Source organism: Aphelocoma coerulescens, chromosome 17, assembly GCF_041296385.1.
Source record: "Aphelocoma coerulescens isolate FSJ_1873_10779 chromosome 17, UR_Acoe_1.0, whole genome shotgun sequence".
NCBI lineage: Eukaryota > Metazoa > Chordata > Aves > Passeriformes > Corvidae > Aphelocoma > Aphelocoma coerulescens.
Genome location: NC_091030.1, coordinates 1407488 through 1430310, shown reverse-complemented (window position 1 = coordinate 1430310; position 22823 = coordinate 1407488). Strand labels below are relative to the sequence as shown.

Genomic DNA, 22823 nt, shown 5'->3' with positions numbered 1-22823 from the left:
AGGAGGTTAAATACAGAGAACAGGTCAATTTACAGCTTTTACAGCCCCTAGTCCTCAGTGGTGCCACCAAACACGTTTCTGGCCTTAGGCTGCTGCCTCGAGGGCCAGGAGAGCTGAAGGAAGGAAGCAGCTTTGGGGGTGCCCTCGGTGCTGTGGTTGGATGACAAATCCCTTCAAGGCAACAGCACCTACAGCTGGAGCTGAGCTGGAGGTTACATAAAGCAAGAATCAGCTCGGTTATGCAGCCTTTGGCAGTGACAGATGTGGCACAGGCTGAGCAAGCACCAGGGGATGCCTGGACAAGCTCCAACTGCCATCGACAGCTCCAGCCCTGGGGACAGAGCACTGGAGAGTCCTTCCCAGTGCCTGACAATACCCGGAGTGACTCCTGCTGGGGTGAGCAGCTGGAAACCCTGTGTGTCCCTTTGCAAGTCTGATACAAGCAGAGGCAAGTTGGGCTCTTAGTTGTTGACAACTTTTCTCTTTGTAGGACCTGATGCAAAGAAACAGCCAGACATTTCAATCCAGCAAAATAACTTTAATTCAACAGGGCAAGTACAGCCAAGTGGTGATTCCAGAGTTGCCCGGCAAGTGTTGGCTCCTTGATCCATCAGTAAATGTCCTGCTGGTGACTCGAGGATCCAGGCTCTGTGGCCATCCTTCCCAATAATTTCTTAGGTTTAGATTGCAAGTGAAATACATTCAGATTTGCTCCTGTCAGAGCATTGCTCACCAGTACATGGCTGGAAGTCACTGAGGAGTTAATTACACAGTTACCTGATTCGTATGAAAAGAAAGCAACGCTGCAACCCACGAACCCCTCAAAGCCCTCCCTCTCTCCAGTGCTGCTGCTCGGAGCCTTCCCAGCACCTCGCAGGGGGAGATCCTGGTGCTCCTTGGGCCTCCACGGTAAAAGCAGTGGCTAAAAACACAGCAGCAAAAATCAAGGCAGCTCTGAACTGCACATTTCCCCTCTGCTAGTCTGTGATCAGTAACTGCTGCTCCTGGCACCTGCAGGAAGGAGCAGGGCCCACGGCAGCCCCCCCTCCCTGGAGCTCCAAAGGGACTCGGGCACGGTGCAGGTTGTGCTCGGTGCCGAGTGCCCAGCCCTGGCTGGAGAAGGATGAACTCTGGCTTCATTCATCTGGGTGTTGTTTTGGTTTGGTGAAGTATTAAATAAATAAATAGGGCTGCTCTGTCAGTAGGATGGGCTGTGGCTCTCAGCTGGAAGCTCAGCCTCTCCCGAGCTCTACCCCGGCTCTCCCGTGCTGCTTGCCTGGCCCTCCTCGCTGGGGACGTTCCTGCGCTTCCTCAGCTGCATGTCCTCATCCTGCAGGAGAAAAGGAAGCACAAACTGATCCTTCAGTGTCCTCTCTGAGCTGGATAAAACCTGTCCTCTTCCCCTTCTTTCCCACCAGCTCAGATAAGCCCAGCAAACAGAACCCACATCACTCCAGCTCCTCTTCAAAACACTGACACCTTCACACGGAGCCTTCCCAATCCATCCTCGTGCTCCCACTGAGGAGCTGTTCATGACTAACACAACAGGCACCTTGTAAACGCTGCTGCAGTCAGAGCAGCAGGGATGTGCCCTGTCTGAGCCGTGCTGCTCAGCCTGGGGGTCACACCACATCTCACATTTACCTCAGGGTGGGCCTGCTGTCCCACAGAATCAAACCTCTGTGTTTGGAAGGGACCTCTGGAAGATAAATCCAGTCATCTGCTCTGAGCATGGCTGACTCAAGTGCTGGAGCTGATTCTTCAGGGCATCAATTTGCTTTTCAAGTATCCACAAGGGTGGAGTTTGCACCTCTCCCTGCACAGGCCAGGGTGGTGTCAGCTGTGTGTACAGGGCAGTATTTCCCACTGTTCCCAGGGAAGGTTTTCTTCAGCACAAGCTGTGCCTGTCCCCTCTTGGCTTTCTGCTGGGCATCTTCTCCATAACCACCTTCTTCTCCATAACCACCTCCTCCCTACCCACCCCACAGGCAGCTGGCAGATCCTCCCTTCAGCTCCTCCAAGCTGGAGGAAGCAGCTCCCTCAGCCTCTCCAGCCCTGATCCACCTCATGAACAAACCCACGGAGCTGCAGGACCAGGATTTAACTGTGCCCAGGTTTTGCCACACATGGCAGGGACTGACCTGAGAAAAGTGAGCATGTGCCATTTAGTGTCTGTACTAACAAAGAGCAAATTCATTTCTGCACAGTCCTCCTCAGCCAGTCCCTCCCAGATGCTTCTTTCCCAACAATGATCAGCCACTGCTTGTTCCAGCACGGTTCATACCGAGTCAGAGTCTTCCTCAACCTGGTTGCTTATGAAATCGAGATAATCATCCTTCTGGTTGTCCAGAACTTCTTCCTCGTACTCAGTCTGGTAGTCTGACTCATCTGAAAGAGAGAAGAGACAAAGCACAGGGTTTAACTGGCAGGCAGACAGGCAGAGGAAACTGGGAGAGGAGTGATTGCCACTGTCACTGAGCACAGGCAGGACAGTGCCAGCAGCTCAGTGAGCTGGGACTGCTCACACACAGATCTCAGCTCCCCAGCACATAAAAGTAAACCATGTCCTCTCTGTGAATTGTTGTCCTGGAGCCCTGCAGAATCCAAGGAACCACAGCACAGCGGCAACTGTTTGGCTCATTCTGGTGGGTGCTGGTTCCCAGCCTGAGGGACACAGACTCTGGTACCAGGGGGCTGCTCCCTGGGGAATGCCCTTCACAGCACAGCTGCTGTTTCCCACCCCTCAGCCCAGCCAGACCTGTGGGACACCTTCAGAAGCCTCTGAGCTGCCAATCCCAACTCCCCTGGACACAGTGGTCACAGCCTCTGGGAACAGGGATCCCAGGCTTAGGGTGAGCTCTGCCTGGTGTGAGCTGATAACTTGAGTGTCTCACAATCCCTGTTCCACAGGGGACGATGACATTCACATTCCCTTCCTCTCTGCAGAGGACAATCACTTGCTTTCTCCAGTAATCCAGCAGATTAACATAATTTAGGGAATCTCAAGAGCTGTGCACAGCAGCAGGACATGCCAGCAAGGCCCCAGTCCCAGCCTGTTCCCGTGGAATGAGGACACATCAGTGCAGAGCCAATGATCTCCAACCTGGAGATCACTTGCAGGTCTACAAGTCAGGCAGCAGGAGCAGGACCTCACAAGGGCCTGGAGGGACAGGACAAGGGGGAATGGCCTTGTGCTGATGGGAGGCAGAGTTAGCTGGGATATTGGGAAGGAATTGTTCCCTGGGAGGGTGGGCAGGCCCTGGCACAGGGTGCCCAGAGCAGCTGTGGCTGATCCCTGGCAGTGCCCAAGGCCAGGCTGGATGGGGCTTGGAGCAGCCTGGGACCCCATGGCAGGGGTGCGATGGGATGGGCTTTCAGGTCCCTTCCAACTCAAACCCTTTTATGACTCCACCTGATGCCAGGAACGTGCTGGGCTGGGGGGGCCCCATCGATGGTCCCAGCTCACCCCCAGTGCACCAGCAGAGCCTGTCCCAGCCCCTCGTGACACCAGGGCACGTGGGCAGCCAGGCAGAGCCCGTGGCAAGCAGCACCTTCCTCTGCTGGCACCCAGAGCTTCAGGATGCAACGTAAGGCGTGAAAGTGACATTTCATCGTCGCCATAAAATCACGTTTGTGTGACACCAGTTCTTCCACCCCTTTCCTGAGTTAATTCCAGTGTGCTCTGGAGCAGTACCTGGGTTCCAGACCACTGGTGAAGAGAAGGGCTCCTGTTTAAACCGGATCCTTGATTAAGTGTTTCTCCCGGGAGCTGTCAGTAGCATCTGCTCCATGCTGAAGACAACAGCACAGTCTGTTCCACAGCCTTGTCTCCTAACACATAACTACAACCAATTGCTAGAACGTTGGGATTAAAGACATTTGGTCTTTTTTATTTTCTTTTATTATTTTTAGTGGGTTTTTGTTGGTTTGTTTTTTTTTTTTTCTGTGAATTAGAGAATGATTGTTAGTTTTCACTAAAAACACTAATGATAATGCACCAGAGAAACTGGAAACTCATCTGAACAGCAACAGACACCACAAACGAGAGTTTGGAGTTTATACCTCCAATAAAACCAGCTGCCATCAAAACCAAACTCCTTGATTTTCCCAGCACTATTGAGCATTTAACAGGTTTTTCTACAGACACAGAACCAAGAAAGGGGTGACCCTTCTCACATCCTTCACACAGCAGCTCTGGGTGCTGAAGGGGGAAAAGGAGAGCAGGAGGTGGCCCTGCTGTCCCCAAATGTCACCCTCCATCGAGGCTGAGGCTCACAGTGACTGTTCTGGGTTCTACAAAACCTCCCAGAAGCACCAAGCAGGACCAAGGCCCCGCTGCTCTGCTCAGCTCAGCATCACCCAAAGAGCACAGCCCGAAATGCAGCCAGCCAAGAGGAGAACAAAGGTGACGGTGCAGCTTCACAGCCAGGCCACCAAGCAGCTCCCTGTCCCCTCTCCTACACAGGTCACAAGCCTCAGACCACCTTCACCCCCATAAGCAGACCAATGCCAGGGCTCACCAGCCTTGAGGAGCCACCTGACAGCCACGAGGCCACTGCAGGGAGGTGCTACCCTCCCCCTGAGCTCACCTCACCACAGACCTTCCCCCACAGCTCCAGCTACTTCCTTAGCAAAAGTCTCGTGCACAGAGGAATGTCACTGCTGTCACTGCCACCCGAGCATGGGCAGGGTCCCTGCAGCCACACGGAGCCACCCACGGCAGGAACACAAAGGATCCTTCACGAGATGGTGCCCACGTGCACGACTCTGCTGCCATCCCATCCTCCCCCTCCTCCAGACTCTACAGCCAAGGGATTTCAGCATCCCTGAGGAACATGTGGCCCCTGCCCATCCCATTCCCAGCAGCCCCTGCACTGCCCCTCCTCAGCCCAGAATGTGCCACATCTGCTCCCTGAGCCACGTCCATTTGCCACACCTGCATCCACAGCCTCGCTCAGCAGGAAGCAGGAGCCTAACGGGGGAATAATCAGGAGCTACAGAAAGGAGGAGGATCTGTCCCAGTGCTCTGGTTAAATCTTAGCAAGTCTCAGTGCCTGAGCCTTAAATAACCACATACCATGAACTCTTCACTCTTATTCACAATGGCTGCTTCAACCACGTTTGATTAATATTTTCTTCATAAGGCATATGATTGTAATTAGCATTTCAAATTACCACAGGGACATCTCTACAAACAGTCACAGATGGGAGCACTGCTAACTTTAGCTTTCCCTCTGCAGGAACAAGAATCAGGAGGAGGGGAAGAGACTGTTTAGGAAGAGCTCCAGCCCTGGTGACACACTCGGGGGTTTCAGGCCTGCAAGGCTCTGATCCTTTTGGATCTGGGAGCTCCACGAACAGGGAGCTGCTCTGCAGGGCAGGGCTGCCACAGGGCACAGAGCACCTTTGTGCCACCCTGCAGGAGCTGGTACCTGCTCCTCATCAGTTCACTGCTGCTCCCACAACAGGAGCACACAAAAAGCAGTGGAGCCAGTGAGTCACTCCTGATCCTACTCACGACAGCAGGGAAAACATCCCTTGAGGCAGAGCTTTAACTCAGCCTCCTCCCGGCCCAGCAGGGCCGAGGAGCCATCGGGAGGACACGGGACAGCCCGAGGGGATGGAAGCTGAGCTGCCACATGTGTTACTTCCCTCAGATGAGACTTGAGCAGGGATTATTCCCACCTCGGAGCACACCAGTAAGAGGCTGACAGCAGGTGCCTCGCCATGGCGAGGACATCCTGCTGTCCCAGAGGAGGTGGCAGGAGGGGCACACGGAAGGTCTGTCGGGGGCACAGCCCAGGAGGGGCTCTGAGGGGAGCAGGGGATGGCCTCCCACGGCTGGCAGTGCCCAGGGGGGCCCTCCCTGAGCACGGGGAGGGGAGAGCTGGCAGTCAGAGCAGGAGCTGTCCCTCCTCCCGACCCCACTCACCGTCTGCCACCGGAGCCTTGACGGGCTCGATGCGGGACACGATCTCTGCCAGGTCTGTGAAGGAGGTGGTGGGACAGGTCACGTTCTGAAACACAGGGAGAAGGTGAAGGTGTGTCAGCAAATAAACACAGCAAATCCTAACAAGCTGAGACCGTACAAAAATGATCTCGAACAGACAAAGCTCCAGACGCACACATTCTCCACAGCTGCCCCCTCAAAAGCCATTACTCATCAGTGAGAAATCCTCAGAACAGCTCTCCTGAGGCAGGTCTGATGGCAGAGATGGGATTCCCAGCAGTGGGACATGCTTTTAACAGCTCCCATTCCACCTATGCAACAAGAAGCCCTATGAAAAATCTAGCAAACTACAGAAAAGACCCCAGAGACAAGCACAGGAGGGGCTGGGCCCTGGCATGGACAGAGCTCACTCCACTTGTTTATTCTCCATCAGAGTCCCTTTCTAAGAAGGACTGGCTGGTCCAGGTGCAGCCGCCAGGGAGCTCCTGCTTTCCCCTAGGAGAAGGTGTCCAGGTGTCCCATCCCTCAGCTGGAGTGATGCCACAGAGGCTGCAGGGACAGGTGGGCACTGGGGTGACCAGGACCCCCCCGGGGGCCCCTGCATGGCCCGGAGCTGGAGATGCTGCAGCGAGCAAGAGCCTGCAGAGAGACATCTCCCACTGCAATTCCTCCTTCCAATAAACCCTTGCTATTTTCACTGTCTCACCCAAGCAGTGGGCTGAGGGTTCTCTATTTTGAGAAGTTCCTGCTCCAGTCTCTCCTCTAAGAAAACCCAACTCTGGCATTCCTGCAGCCCCACTTCCCTCCTTGGGGCCGGGCACAACGTCACCAGGTGGACACCTGAACACCTCTCACCTTTTTTTAAAGCCAGTGAGTTTAATGAATGCAGGAACAGCCCCAACCCAGAGGAAAGGGATGGAGAAGAGCTGGCAGAGGGTTCTGGGCTGCCAAGAATTGCTGTGACAGTTGTCTTCCCAAACACCCAGACCTGCCCATGTGCTCCCAGCCAAGGCAGCTTCCTAACACGGGGTTTTATGAACAGTCCTTTGCTCTTCTGGCAAGAACACCGACCCTATGAATCACAAGCCCCTGTGGGGTCACAGCAGTAGCCCATTACTGCTGCAGCAAAGTGCTCTCAGTTGACCTTTCATCTGTAGCTGATTTTGATGCAATTTGGAACAGCCACAGCACAGAGCAGATCCAGGACAAGCAACGGGGGCAGAGAAAAGCCTGGAGAGAATGAAAAGGTAGCTGTGTGAAACAGAACAGCAGTAGCTGAGGACACACACTTTGAAATATCAAGAAGTTGGGAAGCTCATTGTGACTGTTAAGGAACTGCTGGACAGGATGAGTCAGCCCAGGCTCGCTTTGAACATCCAACCTGAACGCTCCCAGTGCAGCACTTGCTGAGAGCTCCTTCCCAGCACAGGGAAGAAAAGCTCCTTGGCAGCTCCAGTCTGTGCCACATGACCCCGTGAGGGACACGTGCACCCTCTGGCCACCACACAAACACAGCCATGTGAGGCCATCCCTGGACTCCAAACCCCACGAGGATGAAGTGGCTGCACAGAGCACTCGGGCACACGAGTGCCAGGCTGTCCCTGGGAGCAGGGAGCAGGCAGGGACAGCTTTGGATGGGATCAAAGCCCAGGGCTCTGCATGAACAGCTGAGCAAAATCCTGCAGGGCCCAGCACCAAAGGGTGCCCCAGGAAAACCATCAGCAGCTCCTGAGGTGGGGATGGATGGGAATGAAGTGTGACTGTGCCCTCAGGAGCATCTGTCCCCCAGCTGACCCCCAGGTCAGCCTGTTTGAGGGCACCTGGGGAGGCAGCTGCACCTAAAGCCTCGGCACCAGGACTGGAAAACCACTTGTGGGAAACCAGGTGTCTCCCCACTCTCGTTTGGTGCTTTACAAACTGGAGTTTAATGTTTAAGTGCTTCCTCTCACTACTTTTAAGGACAAAATCACCATCCCATCATATAACACAAAGCAAAGGAGCATCTCAGATGTACCTGAAACCTACTCTCAAACCTTTCTGATGTTTTTTTTTCCCCAAGGAGAAAAGTCTTCTCTTTGGCACAATCTTTATGAAATAAATTAGAGGAGAAAGACAGTTACTATTGTAGTCTGCTGGATTATATTTAGCTTTGACTATGAATAACACCTCAGTAGACAAAACTTCCCCAAGGAGATCCAATTAACGGTGCTGCAGCATTCCATGCTGGGGAAGAGTTAAGGGCTGCTCAAAGTAAAGTTTATGTAAGGTTCCTGTTGTTTGTGTCTTCAGTATTTGCATTTTGGACGCAAGATAAACAGGGACTGAATGATCAAAGTGAAGGAAAAGCATCTAAATGATTAATTATCTGGATTTTAAAATAAAATTGCAATGCTCACGACATGGAAATGAGACGATAAGAAATGGCACTCAGCTCTCAGATGTTGAGCACTCCAGAAATAGATGAAGAACTAAAACATATAAAGCATCAAAACCTTTGCTAATGAAAGGCAAGTTAAAAATATCAGCTGCTCTGCCTGGAAGATAACACAGCTAAAGAACTTAAGTGATTCTAATGGACTAAGGAAAGCAAGAAAAATGCCCCAGTGGGAGCTGCAACAGTTGTTACTTCATAGAAATAAATCTGCAACAGAAGTCAGATGCAAAAATCCTGGGTTTTTGGGCTCCAGAGTTTTAGGAGGATGAGCAGGTGATCCTGCAGGTCCTTGGGAGCACCAGGGATGCACAGAGCCCGTGGTTCATGCTCTGTAACCCAGGAGGGTTGGTGAGTCACTCTCCCAACCCCGTTATTTCCATGCTTTGGCACCTCAGCAATCAGCACTTGGTGCCTCGTTATCAATCAAGTGAGTGCAGGGCCAGGCTGTGTCTGCAGTGAGGACAGGATGTATCTGATCTGCAGGGCCCTGAAGTGCCCCAGAACCCAGGGTGGGTGTGATAAATGTCATCATGCTGCTGTGATACCATGACATAAGTGAAGTATTCCCCTCCATTAGTGCATCCCATAAAAAGGGCAGTTTTAAAAGAAGTGTCTGTTACAGCAGTGAAAATGTTTGAGGCTTTTAAAAGTGAGGCTGAAGTAGGACACAACCAATTCTGAGACACACAATTTTCCCTCCCTTAATTTCTCCTTATGACTTTTAACACAAAACCTGAACCCCAGCCCCTCATATCTGATCAGGAGGTGGCAGAGGTGGATTGAGGACTCATCTTCTGCAGCCACACTAAAGCACCTCCTCATCCAGGTGTGTTCCCAGTAAGAAATCCCAGGCTGAGGAGTCTGGGGGCTCCTCAGGCTCCTGGATCACCAGCTGCTTTCCTCCATGGCTCAGTCCCTGTGTGCTCCTTCCAAAGCCACTCTGACTCTGCCAGGCAGCGTGGGCAGATCCATCTAATGATGGGAAGTGTAAGTCCCCCTGGAGCTGAGGGTGACATTCACCTCATCCCAGCAGAGCCATTTCCACCCCTCAGTGACTCACAGCCTCTGCTGACACCGAGGGCTCAGATGTGGAATCATCCACCCCTCATCCCTGGCCCCGTGTCCATCCTGCCATCCATCCTCTCCCTATTTCCAAGCCAAAGTGCTCTGCCACCCACCCCTGGAGAGCTGCAAATCCTCAGTGTCATCTGTCACCTCACTTGACTTCCCTCGGCGAGGCTCACAACGGTTATGATTCATTCTGGCCATCCCTTAAAAAATTACTGCTCATTTCCCTCTCTCTGAAAGATGATGAAAAGAATTACTGGGTAAAACATGAAGCCTTTGTAGCACTTGGGTTTCAAATCAGAGGGATTCAAAGAAGGGGAAGGATAGATTAGAATATATTATAATATATTATCCAAATTCCTCAGAAAGGTGAGAACTGTTTCTTAAAACCAACTGGAACTTCCCTGCCAAGAAATCCAGAGCACTGAGCTGTGACCCAGCCTCGGGGCAGTCACTGTCCCCTGTCCCAGCCCTGAGCAGCTCCTGCAGCACAGAGCATTTCCCTGAGCACTTACATCAGTTTTGGATTTGCAGGTCTCTTGCCTGTCCTTCAGCATCTTGTCAAGGACTCCACTCCTGCACCACACATTAAATACAGTTTTCCCATGCTGGTATCCCACTTCCTGGAAAAAAAAAAAATCAGGAGGAAAAAAAGTAATTAATAACTGCCAATAGCATGGAAACAACTGGAAAAAACAGATCCATTGCTCAAAGTTTTACTCTTTTTCTCAGAACACAGTAGGAATGATGCTGAACAACCAAATGGGAGGGACAGAGCAACAGGTTTTGAGAGCCCTGGATCCCCTCTCCAGCCCTGATGTTGGTCTCTCCTGTGGTTTTTGGATGAGGGTTCAGAGCAGCTTAGACACTGGGGCTGGAATTCACCTCTCACCATCTATCCCAGTGCAGGGTGGGGGTGATTAAGGGGAGATAAAGGAGCTGACAGCTCTGGCTGGGTCAGACTGACCCAAAATAACCACGAGAAGCTGAGCTTCAGCAACTGACACAGAGCCCCCACTGCTCTGGGACTGTACCCCAGAGGGGTTTCACAAGAAGAGATTTCAGCTCCTTGGAAAATGCTGGTGCCCATTTCTATTTCCTGTGAAATCCAGGCACGCAGCTGAAATGAAACCCCCACTACTTCCCAGCCCCTAAGGATAAAGGAATGCCTGGATTGTCCTTCCCTCTGAGGCCAGCACAGTTTAAAGCTTCACTGTGGGCAGAAGTTATCGAGCTGTGCTGCAGGGAGCGAGGATCCAGGAGGTGCTGCCCCTCCATCCCTGCAGGGTCTCATGCCAAGAACCTGCTCACAGACAGTGGCACGTTTGAGGAACTGCCCTTCTCTCAGGTTTCATTGCACTGACAAGATTTGCCTGGTGCCTTTACATCTCTTTAACAGCACCACATTAGAACAGAGCGGGGATGTGACAGCCCACGATCTGTTCCTGTGATGAACTACCACACCTGTCTTTCAAATCAGCCAGGGCTCTCCAGCTGGCAAAGAACAAAGAATTGTTTATCAGCAAAGTCCTGGATCCACTTGCAGACAGCAGTGTTTGCCCAGGAGCCAAGAGGCACCAAATATCCTAGAGAAAATATTTAGACTGGGGAAATCAGCTGGTGGTTTGGAATAGTTCTGGGTGTCCTAAGGAGTCTCTCAATGAGAATCTGCAGGGCTAAGCTGTGTTCCTGGAGTTGGTGAGTGTTTGTTAAGCCAGGACCAGAGAGATCAGGCTGCAGCCTAAGGAGCATCACAGCTTCTCACTGAACTGTAATGGAGATTGACTTAAAGGAGTGGTGGTTTCCCAGCCTGGGAGAGGAGCAAAGCTCTGCAGGAACACCTGGACATGGAAGATGCATGCACAGCTAAAACAGGCAAAGAATGGACGGAGACAGTAAAATCACTTTCTTGACAGGAGACACTGAGCCAGAATCGCTTTGCTGCCCTGCCTGGGCAGGGACATTTCTGCGTTGAACACTGGGTTATGTCACCAGAACAATGCCCTGGAGCCAGCTCTGCCCATGCTGGCACAAACACAACCCAATGCCAGTGATGTGTGACCCGGCAGCACCACTCTTCCAACGTCCTTCCACTGACACTGGTGCCATTTCCTGACCCTCTGAGGGGTGCAGAGGAATTGTGGATGATGTTTTATTCATAGAAATGTTAAAACATTAGCAGAACCAGGAATTTTCATGTTTCCCTCCATTTCCAGGGTTCAAGGCCCCCCTGACAGACTTCTGCAAAGTCTGCTACAACAGACTTTCATGCTACAACAAGGAGAGGAGAGCGAGTACAAAGCCCAGCCCACACCAATGCCAAGCCCCAACTGCCCAGAGCAGCTCAGACACCCACGAGCTCTCACCAAGCAGCTGAGCAGGAACTGCCACAAAACAGAGCGAGGCAACCGATCCCTTCCCAGGTCATTATATAATCAAGATTACTAACTCAATTCCTGCTGCTAATCCAATCTCCCGGCCGGGATATCATTCCACACCATTACTGAGTGTCAATTATTCACTCTGTGCCAACTGACTCCTCTCACTGTCCACCGGCTCCAGCACTAATTAGCACCAGCAGAGCTGTGAGGAGCAGCCATGGGGGGGCCCAAGGGAGGCACTTACACAGATCTCGTCGAACTTGCCGAAGTCCAGGGTGCCGTAGCGGTCGATGGGGGGCCGGATGTACTCGCAGTAGTCGCTGTTCTTCACCATCTCCAGCTGCCGCACGCAGCACACGTAGGCCAGGCGCGTCTGGATCTCGGCCATGTTCAGCACCTGCCCGGCACACGAGTCACAAATTCAGCTCCTCCAAGTGAATTTCAGAACGTGCTCTGCGTGTTCCGGATGGGGGAGAAGCGAGGTGGCACACGGGCACCCGGTGATGCCCTCGCACAGCAGCACCTCCAGCTGTGCCCCAGTGTGGAGGCTCCGTGATCAGCGGCACAAAGGGATTGCCTTCCAACAGTTCAAGCTTGAACCAAGATTTTCATGCCAGGATATAGTGAAATATCTACAAAACTTAAAGATCTGTGCTGAGGTGAGGGGTGCAGTGACCCTTCAAGGCAGAAAGCAGTGATGCCCCATCCCTGCAGGTGTTCGAGGCCAGGTTGGACAGGGCTTGGAGCCTTGGTGTGGAACTGAGTGAGCTCTAAGGTCCCTTCCAACCCAAGCCAGTCTGTAATTCCATGATTCTCTGATCTGTCCAGTGCCAGGGCAGAGATTTTGCAGAATGGCTGAGGTGGACAGGGACTCCTTGGGATTGTCCAGTCCATCCCTCCTGCCCAGGCAGGGTCAGCTGGGGCAGCTTGTCCAAGACCAACCACATCCAGCTGAGTTTTGACCATCTCCACAGATGGAAACTCTACCAGCCCTCTGTTTGGCCAGTGTTTCACCGCTACCAGTACAAAAAAAAGTGTTCAGAAGGAATCTCGTGTTCCCATGGGTGCCTACTGCCATTTGGGCAGCTGGAATATTTCACTGGGTACTACTGAGACCAATTCCAACTGGGGAATGCAATTGGGAGGACAGAATTAAAATCAATGTTCACTTGGGGGAGAGCTGCACAGCCAGGTAATTTAGGAAATGCAGAATAAGGAACAGAGTTGGCCTGACCACATGCAACAGAAGGAAAATAATAATAATAAAAAATCATACTCTGCGGGCCCATGTTTATCAGTTGTACTTAATTACTGCCAAGTGCTAAAATCTCCCTAAGTCAGTCGTTCAGAGACATACAGGATAGAAAGTGAACTGGACAGATTTACTACTTTTATTGGTAAAATTAATAAATTCTGACTTTATCAGAATGCATGCAGCTCCAAGAAAAGGTTTCTTTGCTCTAAGAATTCTGCCAGCCCCCTCCCAATCACTGCCTTCCCCGTGGTGTGAGGGCACTGCCCAGTTCTCTGCACAAGAACTCAAATGCAGTGAAACAACGAATCTGTCACAGACTTGCTCCCTGAACACCAGAGGGAAGCTTCCCACTTTTCCCACTATTCCCACTGCTCTGGAAAACCAGCTGCCATTCCAGTCTAGCCCCCAGTACCTTGACTTTCTCAGCCAGGGGGTTCCACCTCTTCCAGAGCAGCCACCAGCCGGACAGGCAGTCGCCGTAGTTGGTGAGGTCGGTCTCGTCCCGGCTGCCCACGTCGATGGCGATCACCACCTTGGCTCCCATGGACCTGGCCACGTCAGCTGGGGACAGGAGGTGTCAGAGCCCCTCTGCCCTCCCTGCTGCTGCTCCCAGGTGCACACAGGTGCAGGTACAGATCTACATGGCTCAGGTGCATGACCTGAGGTCGCATCTACCATGAGTGAGCAGCCTGACAGAAGTGACCATCAGTGCCCATCGCTGCAGGATTCAAAACCCAGGTGGATGTGGCACTTGGGGACATGGGTTAGTGCCGGGGGAATGGTTGGATTTGATAATCTTAGAGGGAACTTCAGCCTAAACAATGCTGTGATTCCATTATGAACATGTGCGGCAGCTCTGCCCAGACCATCCCCGCTCAGGGAGGCTCCATGTGGAGGGAGGGATCCCAAATCAAGCCCTGTGTGACCCCAGGATCAGTCCCCACTGCTGAACTGCTGGGGGACATCACTGACAGGGGATGTTTTGCCCCAGCTCAGTGGGATGACCTGAGGCAGCAGAGGACAGGGGGTGGGACACAGCACCAGAGCAGTGACACCGCGTTGGGAATAATGGGATAGAGCACACCAAACCCACATAAATTCTAAAAAAAGACCTGGGGGACCTGCAGAGAGAACAAGTGGCAGTGCCTTAGAGAGGGGAGGCAGCAGTGCCAGCCCTGCAGGGCAATGGGAGGAGCAGCACAGGGACCTGCCAGCAAGGAGAGGCTGGATGTCAGCCTGAGAACAGCTCTGGGATCCAAGAGAAAGATTCACATTTGAAAGTGGGAGAGAAATGAGGCAACACTTCCTACTTCAAGGTCAGTAAAAGGACGAGCTGCAGTCTTTGGATATGGGTGAGGATTTAGGGAAGCGCCAAGGGAGGGAAGAGAAGGACATGAACCTCACAGAATGAATTTATATTTCTTTCACACCCCCAGAGTCCAAGATAGTTGCAGTTTCCAGAATAGTTTTGCGTAGGAAAACCACAGCTCTGAAGAGCCAATTTAGAGGCTTAATTTAGACACTTCTTTAAATCAGATCTGTTCTGTACCTTGGATTTACACTCCTGGGCTCCTTCAGTCTATTGTGTGTTTCCCACCCAGAGTCACCCGTGTCTGCTCTTTGCCCTCCCCAGCTGTGGAGCTTTGGTTTGCAATTCACACCTCTGCTTACAGACACAGAGTGCCAGATGCTGATCTGGGGCATCTATTTTGTGCCATTTCCATTTCTGGGTTTTAGGTAAATACAGCCCTGATGGAAAAATAAAGTCAGGGTGTGACAAGAAGATGTAAATCACTCAGGTTGCTTGGGTGGGGACTCTCTACCTGAGGTTCCTCCCTGTGCACAGTCACAAACTGCAGTGAGCCCACGGGGCTCTGCTGCCTTGGCCACCCCCGGAGCCACCCACCCTCCTGACTGCCGTGAAACCTGACACAGAACACATCCCAAACACTGCCAGCTCACACCCTTGGGCCCTGCTGGGTTCAGACCTCATCCCACACCCCTCCTTCGATGGCCCCGTGATTCCCCCACTGCCACGTGCTCCAGGTGACACCAGCCTGAGCAGCAAATGCTGTTGCTCTCTCAGAATTATTTCTTAATTAACGGACTGAAGAGAAACTCCAAGGTAGGCTGTGTGTGTGTGGCTTGATTCCTACTCTCTCCCTTCAGCAAGCACTAAAATAATTCAGAATTGGCTGGGAGTTGTGTGTTCAGAATTATCAGGAAATACTTCATTAAAAAATACTATTAATAAAGCCAAGATAAAGGAAACACCCAGGAAACTGAGAGCAAGGACTCCAGGTAAGCAGCATGAGGTTAAAGGTGTCTGTGAGATTTCTCTGTGTTTGAGGGAAAAAGCAAGAGGCCCAAGACTTGCAGGCTGTTTGATGGGCAGCTCTGGGAATTTCTTCCCCCAAGAGCTGTGCTCCTACCTGGCAGGTTGTTGATGTAGCCTCCATCCATGAGGAGATGGCCATCCTTGGGGTCACAGAGGGGGGGCATGTACCCCGACAGGGACATGCTGGCACGGACATACCTCCACAGGGAGCCTGCAGGGAGGGCAGCAGCATTAATTACCCAGCATTAATTACTGCCACGCAGGGGGGAGGCTGGTGCACTCATTAAAATAATCAAGATAGAGGCTTTCCTCAGAACACTGTGAGGAAATTATTAAAGCAGTTTATTATTTTCTATATCCTAATCCTGGCTAGGACAAAGCAAAGACTATGCAGACATCAGGCAAAAGCCCCAGAATCCATGGTTTTAAGCCCATTCCTCATATTTACTGCCTTTCTGTGAAATCTCAGCATGTTCCTGACTGCAGGGAGCACCAGGGCTTTGTGGAGCTGGGGCTGAGGAAGGAAGGCAAAGGTTTCTCCTGAGGACAGAGGGATGGACAGAAGAAGTGCAGCTGAAACCACTATGTTCTACAGAGATCCACAAACCTCTGGCTTTTAGCAGGACCTGAACCTGAAAAATACAAGCTGTAGAACCCCCAAAATTCTGTTTTCCCTCCTGTGCAACAAGCAAATGTTTTCACTTGTGAAACCACTGCAAATGCCTGGTGGGGACCATTATCTTCTCTTGGGCCATTTCTATTGGTCCTATAAGGAGCAGTTCTAATCCTTTAAGCTGTTAGAAACAAAGTTTAGTCAAGTAGAAATCGATTGGACGTGTTTCCTGTAAAACATTCTGCTTTAAGGCTCTTATACGCTGATTTTTCTCTTAACATTTGCATCAGCCAAATTGGGAAGACACTGCATTTCCACAGGCCAAGAGGCTTGTCTGAGAAGTGAATCTTTAAAATACCAGGAACAAGTGAGCCTTGCAGTGTTAACTCACTGCTCAGTAATTAACTGCTTGGTGCTTCCAAAAGCAACTCTTCCCAGCAAATTCCCTGGGAATTGATTTTTTTCCTTTTCTTTTTCAAACAGATAACAGCTCTGTCTCTAATTACAACCCCAGCACTCCTGCTGCTAGCACAGGTTAATACTGGCACATTTGGGGGTTAATTGTCATAGTTTTAGTGGAACTTCCATCCAAGGAAACTGCTGATGTGTGTTACACCTCACAGACCAAACCAAGATGGGAAATAGCAGCAGCTGGGAACTTAATTTATCTCCATTCCGTGGAGACAACCGTAACCACTCTCCAGCTGATTCCTATCCCTACATTAAACCTCCACAGGGACAAGCAGCTGGATGGAGTGAGTTTCCTGACCTCAACTGGCTTAACCTGCTGTGCAATGGGAATCCAAAACCTCTGAGAAGGGTTAATTCTTTTTCTGCTTGTTTTAGCTGCCCTGACCAAAGCCCAGAGTCCTTCAGCAGCTCCATAAACCCCCAGGAACAGCAGGAATGGACAGAGTGACCTGTGCCAGCTCCAAGGACAAACAACAGAGACGTGGCAGCAAAGGCTGCAGCTCCCCCCAGGAATATCTGGGGCACCTGGAGGCCTCCCCTGCAGCCTCAGTCACTGCCCTGTTACCCCAGACAGACAAAAGGCAAAGGCAGGGACACATCCCAGGCACCTCAGATCCTCCTCCCCTCTTCACTCAGTGAGAAACAGAAAGGATTGGCCACAAATGAGAGCCTAACCCAGTCCCTGCTTCAGGCAGAGTCTGTTCTGGGGGAAGACAGCTGCATTTAGGAGAATGTGAATCTTCAAAGGTTTCGGTTGCTTTAAGTCTGATTTATGGCTAAAACACCTGCACTTCACTTTAAGGATGCTTCAAGGACACAGAAAAGTGTCAATGGACCCATTTTCTCCTCAAACAGGGAATGCAGCATCTCATTTAATTCCTTCCCAGCAGCCCTGTAGTTTGTTACCTGTGTACAACCAGTTTGGTGCTCACAAGCAACAGAGAAGGGAGAAACAAAAGGAAAGACAAACTTAAAAGGTGAGACAAATTCCAGGAAAAAGGGGTGACCCTGAAGTCCCACAGGATGATTTAAGGCCTGGAGAGGCCACGTGCACACTCACCATCCCTGTGCACCCTCATGGCTGAGGCAGTGATGTCGGTGGTGATGGTGAAGTAAGGAATCCACAGATCCTGCAACAGAGGAGTCCCAATTTCACTAAATCTGTGACCTTGCACTTAACCACACCCTCTGCCTGACACACACCAGAGCAACAACCTCCAGACCTTACCAGACAGAGCTACACACTCCTGCACGGATGGAGAGAAAACCCTCAGGCCGGTGTTTAAATTCATAAATTTGTCTCTCATACAAATAATTCACTCAGAACCAAGGCAGACAAAAATCCTCATTTCCTTTTTGCAATAGCAAGAAGCCCTTGTTCCAGCAGAGTGTGCAGAGGCAGCACAGAGAGCTCCTCACACAAACCAGAGCCACCTTCTGGGGGTGGCTTTATTTTAATTTCAGGTAAAGGGTGGGGGTCTGATGGTCACTCCCATCCCAAGGGATCCTGAGGCCGTTTAGTGCTGGAGGACATGAAGAACATGATCCATGGCCTCCTGACTGAACAATGTTCAATCTGAACCTCCTGGTGATGGAGCCAGGGGTCATTTCAGCAGGATGCAGACCCAACATTTCCTGGAACCAAAGAGGACAACACCAAACTCTGGAGCATTGGCTACAGGAACAAAGGACCCTGCAGGGTCGATCTCCAAGAAGATTCTAGAGGTTGCCTGAGGTCCTGCAGGGTAACACAACAGTGGGGAGTGTGGAACAGAAGGAGGGTGAGACACAAAAAGAACGGCCAAGCCAAGAGCTTTGGGAGTTTATTCAATGGGTCCAGAACAAAGCACCCAGCCCCGCTCCTGGCAGGGGAAGTTCTCCCTCTGGTTTCAGCTGTGTCTCACCTCCCACCAGCTGGAAAAAGCAAAGGGGAAGGTGACCTCCCAACTGTGCAGGGCTTTTCTGGGGAGAGGACAGTTTTGGAAAGTTTCCATGGTGCCTGGTGAAACGGTAGCTGCCAAGGGGAAGGAGGAGGACTTGTCTGAGTAAACTGAGCTAATGCCCAGGGAACAGCTGATGCTGCTCCATCAATCAGAAAAGCTGAATCAAGGCTGAAGAGGAAAAGCTGCTCTCCCAGGCAGCCTTTGGTCACTGGACACAGTGTTTGGGCCTTCTCCAGCACAGCTCTGATGGGCCTTAAACTCAAACCAAACACAAGTTTGGACTCTAGGACCACTGGAGCTGGAAGCCCTCCCTCAGTGGTCAGGCTGCAACTCGTGGTGTGATTTCTGGGCTGCTCAATCTGAAATTCTGCCCTGCCAAGAAGCAGAGCTTTTTTTCTGATGAGTTTCATCTCTTCAGCAGCTCTGCAGAGCTGGTGGAACTGGGGAGGACTCAGACACTGCACTAGTATCACAACCCTGGTGTAAATGCCAGAGGAAAGGGGGTGAACAAAGTGTGATCACAAGAGTATTAAGGTTCCTCTCCATGCTGGAGATATTCTGGGCATTGCAGTTCTCAGTGCATCAACCACATATTGAGCAAAAACAGAGGAATGGGAAAAGAAGCCTCTCTGACACCTCCTTTCATGCTCATGCAGACACCTGCACCAAGCAAACTAACCCGAGCCCTCCCACGCAGCAATAAAATCTCAGTGCTCAGGGATTGTTCCACTCATTCTGGAACAGGGCATCATTCGAATCTGAAACAGGACTTAATAAAAGTCTTGTCTGATTCCTCACACCTGAACCCCCAGCTGAGATGATTTACAAGGGCGTTTTGGCATGGAGGGTAAGAATTCTGGCACGGAGAATAAAAATTCCAGAGGCTGATGTTCTCACAACAGGATGGGTAATTTGAGAGGAAAATAGCGCTATTTCTTGAGAAATTTCTTTCAAGCATCCTGGCCTGGGTTTGTGTGTCCAAGTGCCCCATCCTGTGTTTCTGTGTGCTCCCTGAGGGACCCACGTGGATGATCCCTGCTTGGGAAGTGCCTGTGACGGGGTTTTTGTCACCAGGGCCCCCACACGAGCAGCAGTGCTGGGAGTCAGGAGACACCCACGTTACAAGGGTTGGCAGAGAGCAAATTTCAGAGAAAATGGAAACCTCCCTTTCAGTGTCAGAAATAACAGTTCAGTGTAAGTGCTCCTGCTCCCAGCTCCCGTGTGGGAGAGGGGTGAGGACTCGTGTGGGAAGCACAGGGGTGTCACCTCACAGCCACAGCAGCAAAAAGGAGGATCTGGCCCAGAACTTCTGAATTTTCAACTTTGCTAGAGCCATGAGGGTCAGCCCCTTGGGTAGGAAGTTCCCAAGGTTTTCCTGGGATCACTGCAGATCCTCTCAGGAAGGAGCAGTTGTGGCCAAGCACCCAAACACAACCTCTGCTTGTAAGGCTGTAATTAATTTTTATTGATAGGAATTTCCAGGTGGAAATCATTGCTACCCACCCCAGCTAGGGAGAAAAGATGGATGTTTGCAGTTTGGATGCCTTAAATGCTTTGAGAACATATTTTTTTTCAAGGTTCCTGGCTCAGCTCCTGTTACTTTCTCAGTCTCCCTTTACCCTGGGGCAGCTCTCAGTTCCAGGACTGGTTACACTGCACTGATAGTGGGAATTGCAATGAAGGAATAACCCTCTCCTGACTTTCCTGATTGAGATACACAACGTTTTCCCTTATTTATCCGAGGGAATACTTCTTCCACATGAGGAAACCCTGGGCACAGACTGAGGGGCTGTGATGGTCAGCACACGTGCACAGAGATGATGCTGGTGGATGCCTCAGAACTGGATTTCTCTTGCATAAAACCTTCCTGTGACTGCAAGGGAAGACCAGAATATGCAACTACAGCTGTTAAAATTCCTAAGGAAGGAATCTGCTGCATCTTAAAAAGGAAGGACAATGAACTGACTGCTGGAATCCAAAGCAGGGATAGACAGAAACGGCCTCAAGTTGCACCAGGGGAGGTTTAGGTTGGATAGCAGGAAAAATGTCTTCATGGAAAGGATGGTCAGGCATTGGAACAGCTGTCCAGGGAAGTGGTGGAGTCACTGGAAGTGCTCAAAAGCCTGGGGATGTGGCACCTGGGGACAGGGGTCAGTGGTGGCCTTGTCAGTGCTGGGGGAATTGATGGACTCAGGGATCTTAGAGGCCTTTTCCAACCTTGATGGTTCCATGATTCTCTAAAACCTGTTTGTCTCCAGCACCCTCCCCTCTGCACAGCAAACTGCTATTTTAATCCACATGATGATTAATCACTTACTTTCATCCTTGCATTTAGGTAGGGGACGTTGTGGATTATTTTTACCAAATATATTTAAAGTACATACAGTGTTAATTTGCTACATGATCTTTCATCACAAGGATGCGAACACAGGAATAATTTGGTTAAAATTGCAAATCAGGTGAAATTCCAAGGCTACCCAAACACTCCCTGAGCTGGGTAATGTAGGAAGACAAACACTGACAACGTGCTTTACAATCTGCTGCTGCTGAGGGACGGAGGAGAGGTGGATTCCAAAGGTGGCTCTTGGCCCAGGTGGACCACACAACACCCAGCAACTACAAAAAGGTCCCCAAGTGCAAACCAGGACACAAAGGACTCTGCCATTATTGCAGCTTTCAGTGGGCTGCTCAGAAAATTCACTCCAGCTTCCAAAGTAAAATTCAAAAAAGCCAAACCCATTGGAGCCCTTCTCTGGTGTGCCCTGAAGGTCTCTGAGACCTGATTTGCAGAAAAATAATGCTGAAGCAGTCTCAGCTGTTCTTCTTCAGAGTCACAATTTTCATTTCTTCTCTCAGACAATGGGATCCCTTTGTCAAACTGAAATAGCTACAAATCATCTACAGTTTGTGTTTTCTAAATCCACCAAAAAGAACAGGCTCCTTCCTGTAGTCATGTAACACCACATTCACAGTTTCACCACGTTTTCAGCCACCCAACAGCTCCAGATTTCCATACTAACATGGAAAAAAGCTATTTCTGCTCCAACAGAACATAGGGACATAATTTCCTATCCATAAGGTGAATAAACAACCTACCTCTATCTGCTTATCTTTGAAGATGTTGTTGATGCTGTTGTTAAATGCTGCTCCAGAAAACATAGAGGTTATTGGGTATGTCAAGTCTAGAATGGTCTTAAACACCGAGTTCATAACCTAAAAAGAGGGGGAAAAAAAAAAAGGCATTTCAAAGGTAAATATAGGGCAGAATCCATGGGAATGTGAGCATTAAGGCTGCAATTCCAGAGACATCATACTCCAGAGTTTAAAGCCAACATGCTGGAAGCATCACAGGTGCATGAAGTGTTGAGAGAAACAACTGCAAAATCTACAACCAGGAGCTCCTTGTGTGGTAAATTTACACTGAGTAAACCCCAAAGCAGCAGCAACCCCTGCAATCAAGCCCTGCAAGAACGTGCATTGCTTGCCCTGTGCCCCAAAACCAGCCCCACAGCAGCGTGCCCAGCCCAGGCCTCAGCCTCTGCACAAGGACATGGATGGTGCAGCTCTATTCTATTTATTTTTTTAACTAAAAAAAGATGTTATGAGTTATCTTCCTCTTCACCATCCTTCCCACAGCACCTCTGTGGTTCAGTGGTGTGGGAAGGAAACCATAAATCCATGGTCGAGGAATTCCTTCATCTGTCTCTTCTCATTTGGGGATCACACCTGATTTTTCTCCCAGACTTAAAGCTTTTCTCTGCCTCAGTGGAAGCAGAAAATCGTGCCTGGGATTCTCTGGGACTGCAGCAAGGTTCAGTCAGGCACATGTTCAAAGAGCTATAAACACTTTCTATGGATTGGGGTCCACTATTTTCACTCCCAGAGTCAGTTATGGGGATGTGTTATGGATCAGCATTTAACTGGTACAGACTCTGCACCAGCCAGCAAAACCAAACCACATCAGGTTTCTTAAAGCACTATAGGTCCCTGCACACCAACCCTTCAACTCAGCTCTTCTAACACATAGATCCTGCAATTAAGCTTTCATGGATTCCTTTTTTTCCCCCCATTTCAACAGCATTATTTCACCTATGCAGTAACCTACATAGAAAATGATGAAAATCCCTAAACTTTATGGCATTATGGCCATAATATTTGTCCATAACCAGGCTGTTGCTGTGAAATCCTAATAAATCTCAACAAAATTCAATGCTTAATATATTACATCATAGTTAAATGTAAAAGAAGCCCACAAAACCCAATGAATCCCTCTTAAACTAAATGGGGTTTCACTGGATGAAATATCTCTATGAGATGAAATATTTTCTCTCTCTTCATGTTCTCTGTGATTTAAAAAACATGTTCTCAGA

General features: G+C 50.4%; 1 protein-coding gene across 3 annotated transcripts in view; it reads right to left on the bottom strand.

Moving 5' to 3' along the window:
- Positions 1-517: 517 nt before the first annotated feature.
- The window catches only part of PNPLA7 (patatin like phospholipase domain containing 7), a 117653-nt gene continuing 95347 nt past the window's right edge, over positions 518-22823 (bottom strand). For all 3 annotated transcript variants that reach the window (XM_069032100.1, XM_069032101.1, XM_069032102.1), the window contains 9 exons: positions 21550-21666; positions 17571-17640; positions 15521-15637; positions 13501-13649; positions 12078-12230; positions 9968-10075; positions 5933-6017; positions 2285-2388; positions 518-1330 (listed from right to left, as the gene is read on the bottom strand). In XM_069032100.1, the coding sequence (XP_068888201.1) occupies positions 1250-1330; positions 2285-2388; positions 5933-6017; positions 9968-10075; positions 12078-12230; positions 13501-13649; positions 15521-15637; positions 17571-17640; positions 21550-21666 (984 nt within the window). In that variant the 3' untranslated portion in view covers positions 518-1249. The remainder of the gene's footprint in view (positions 1331-2284; positions 2389-5932; positions 6018-9967; positions 10076-12077; positions 12231-13500; positions 13650-15520; positions 15638-17570; positions 17641-21549; positions 21667-22823) is intronic.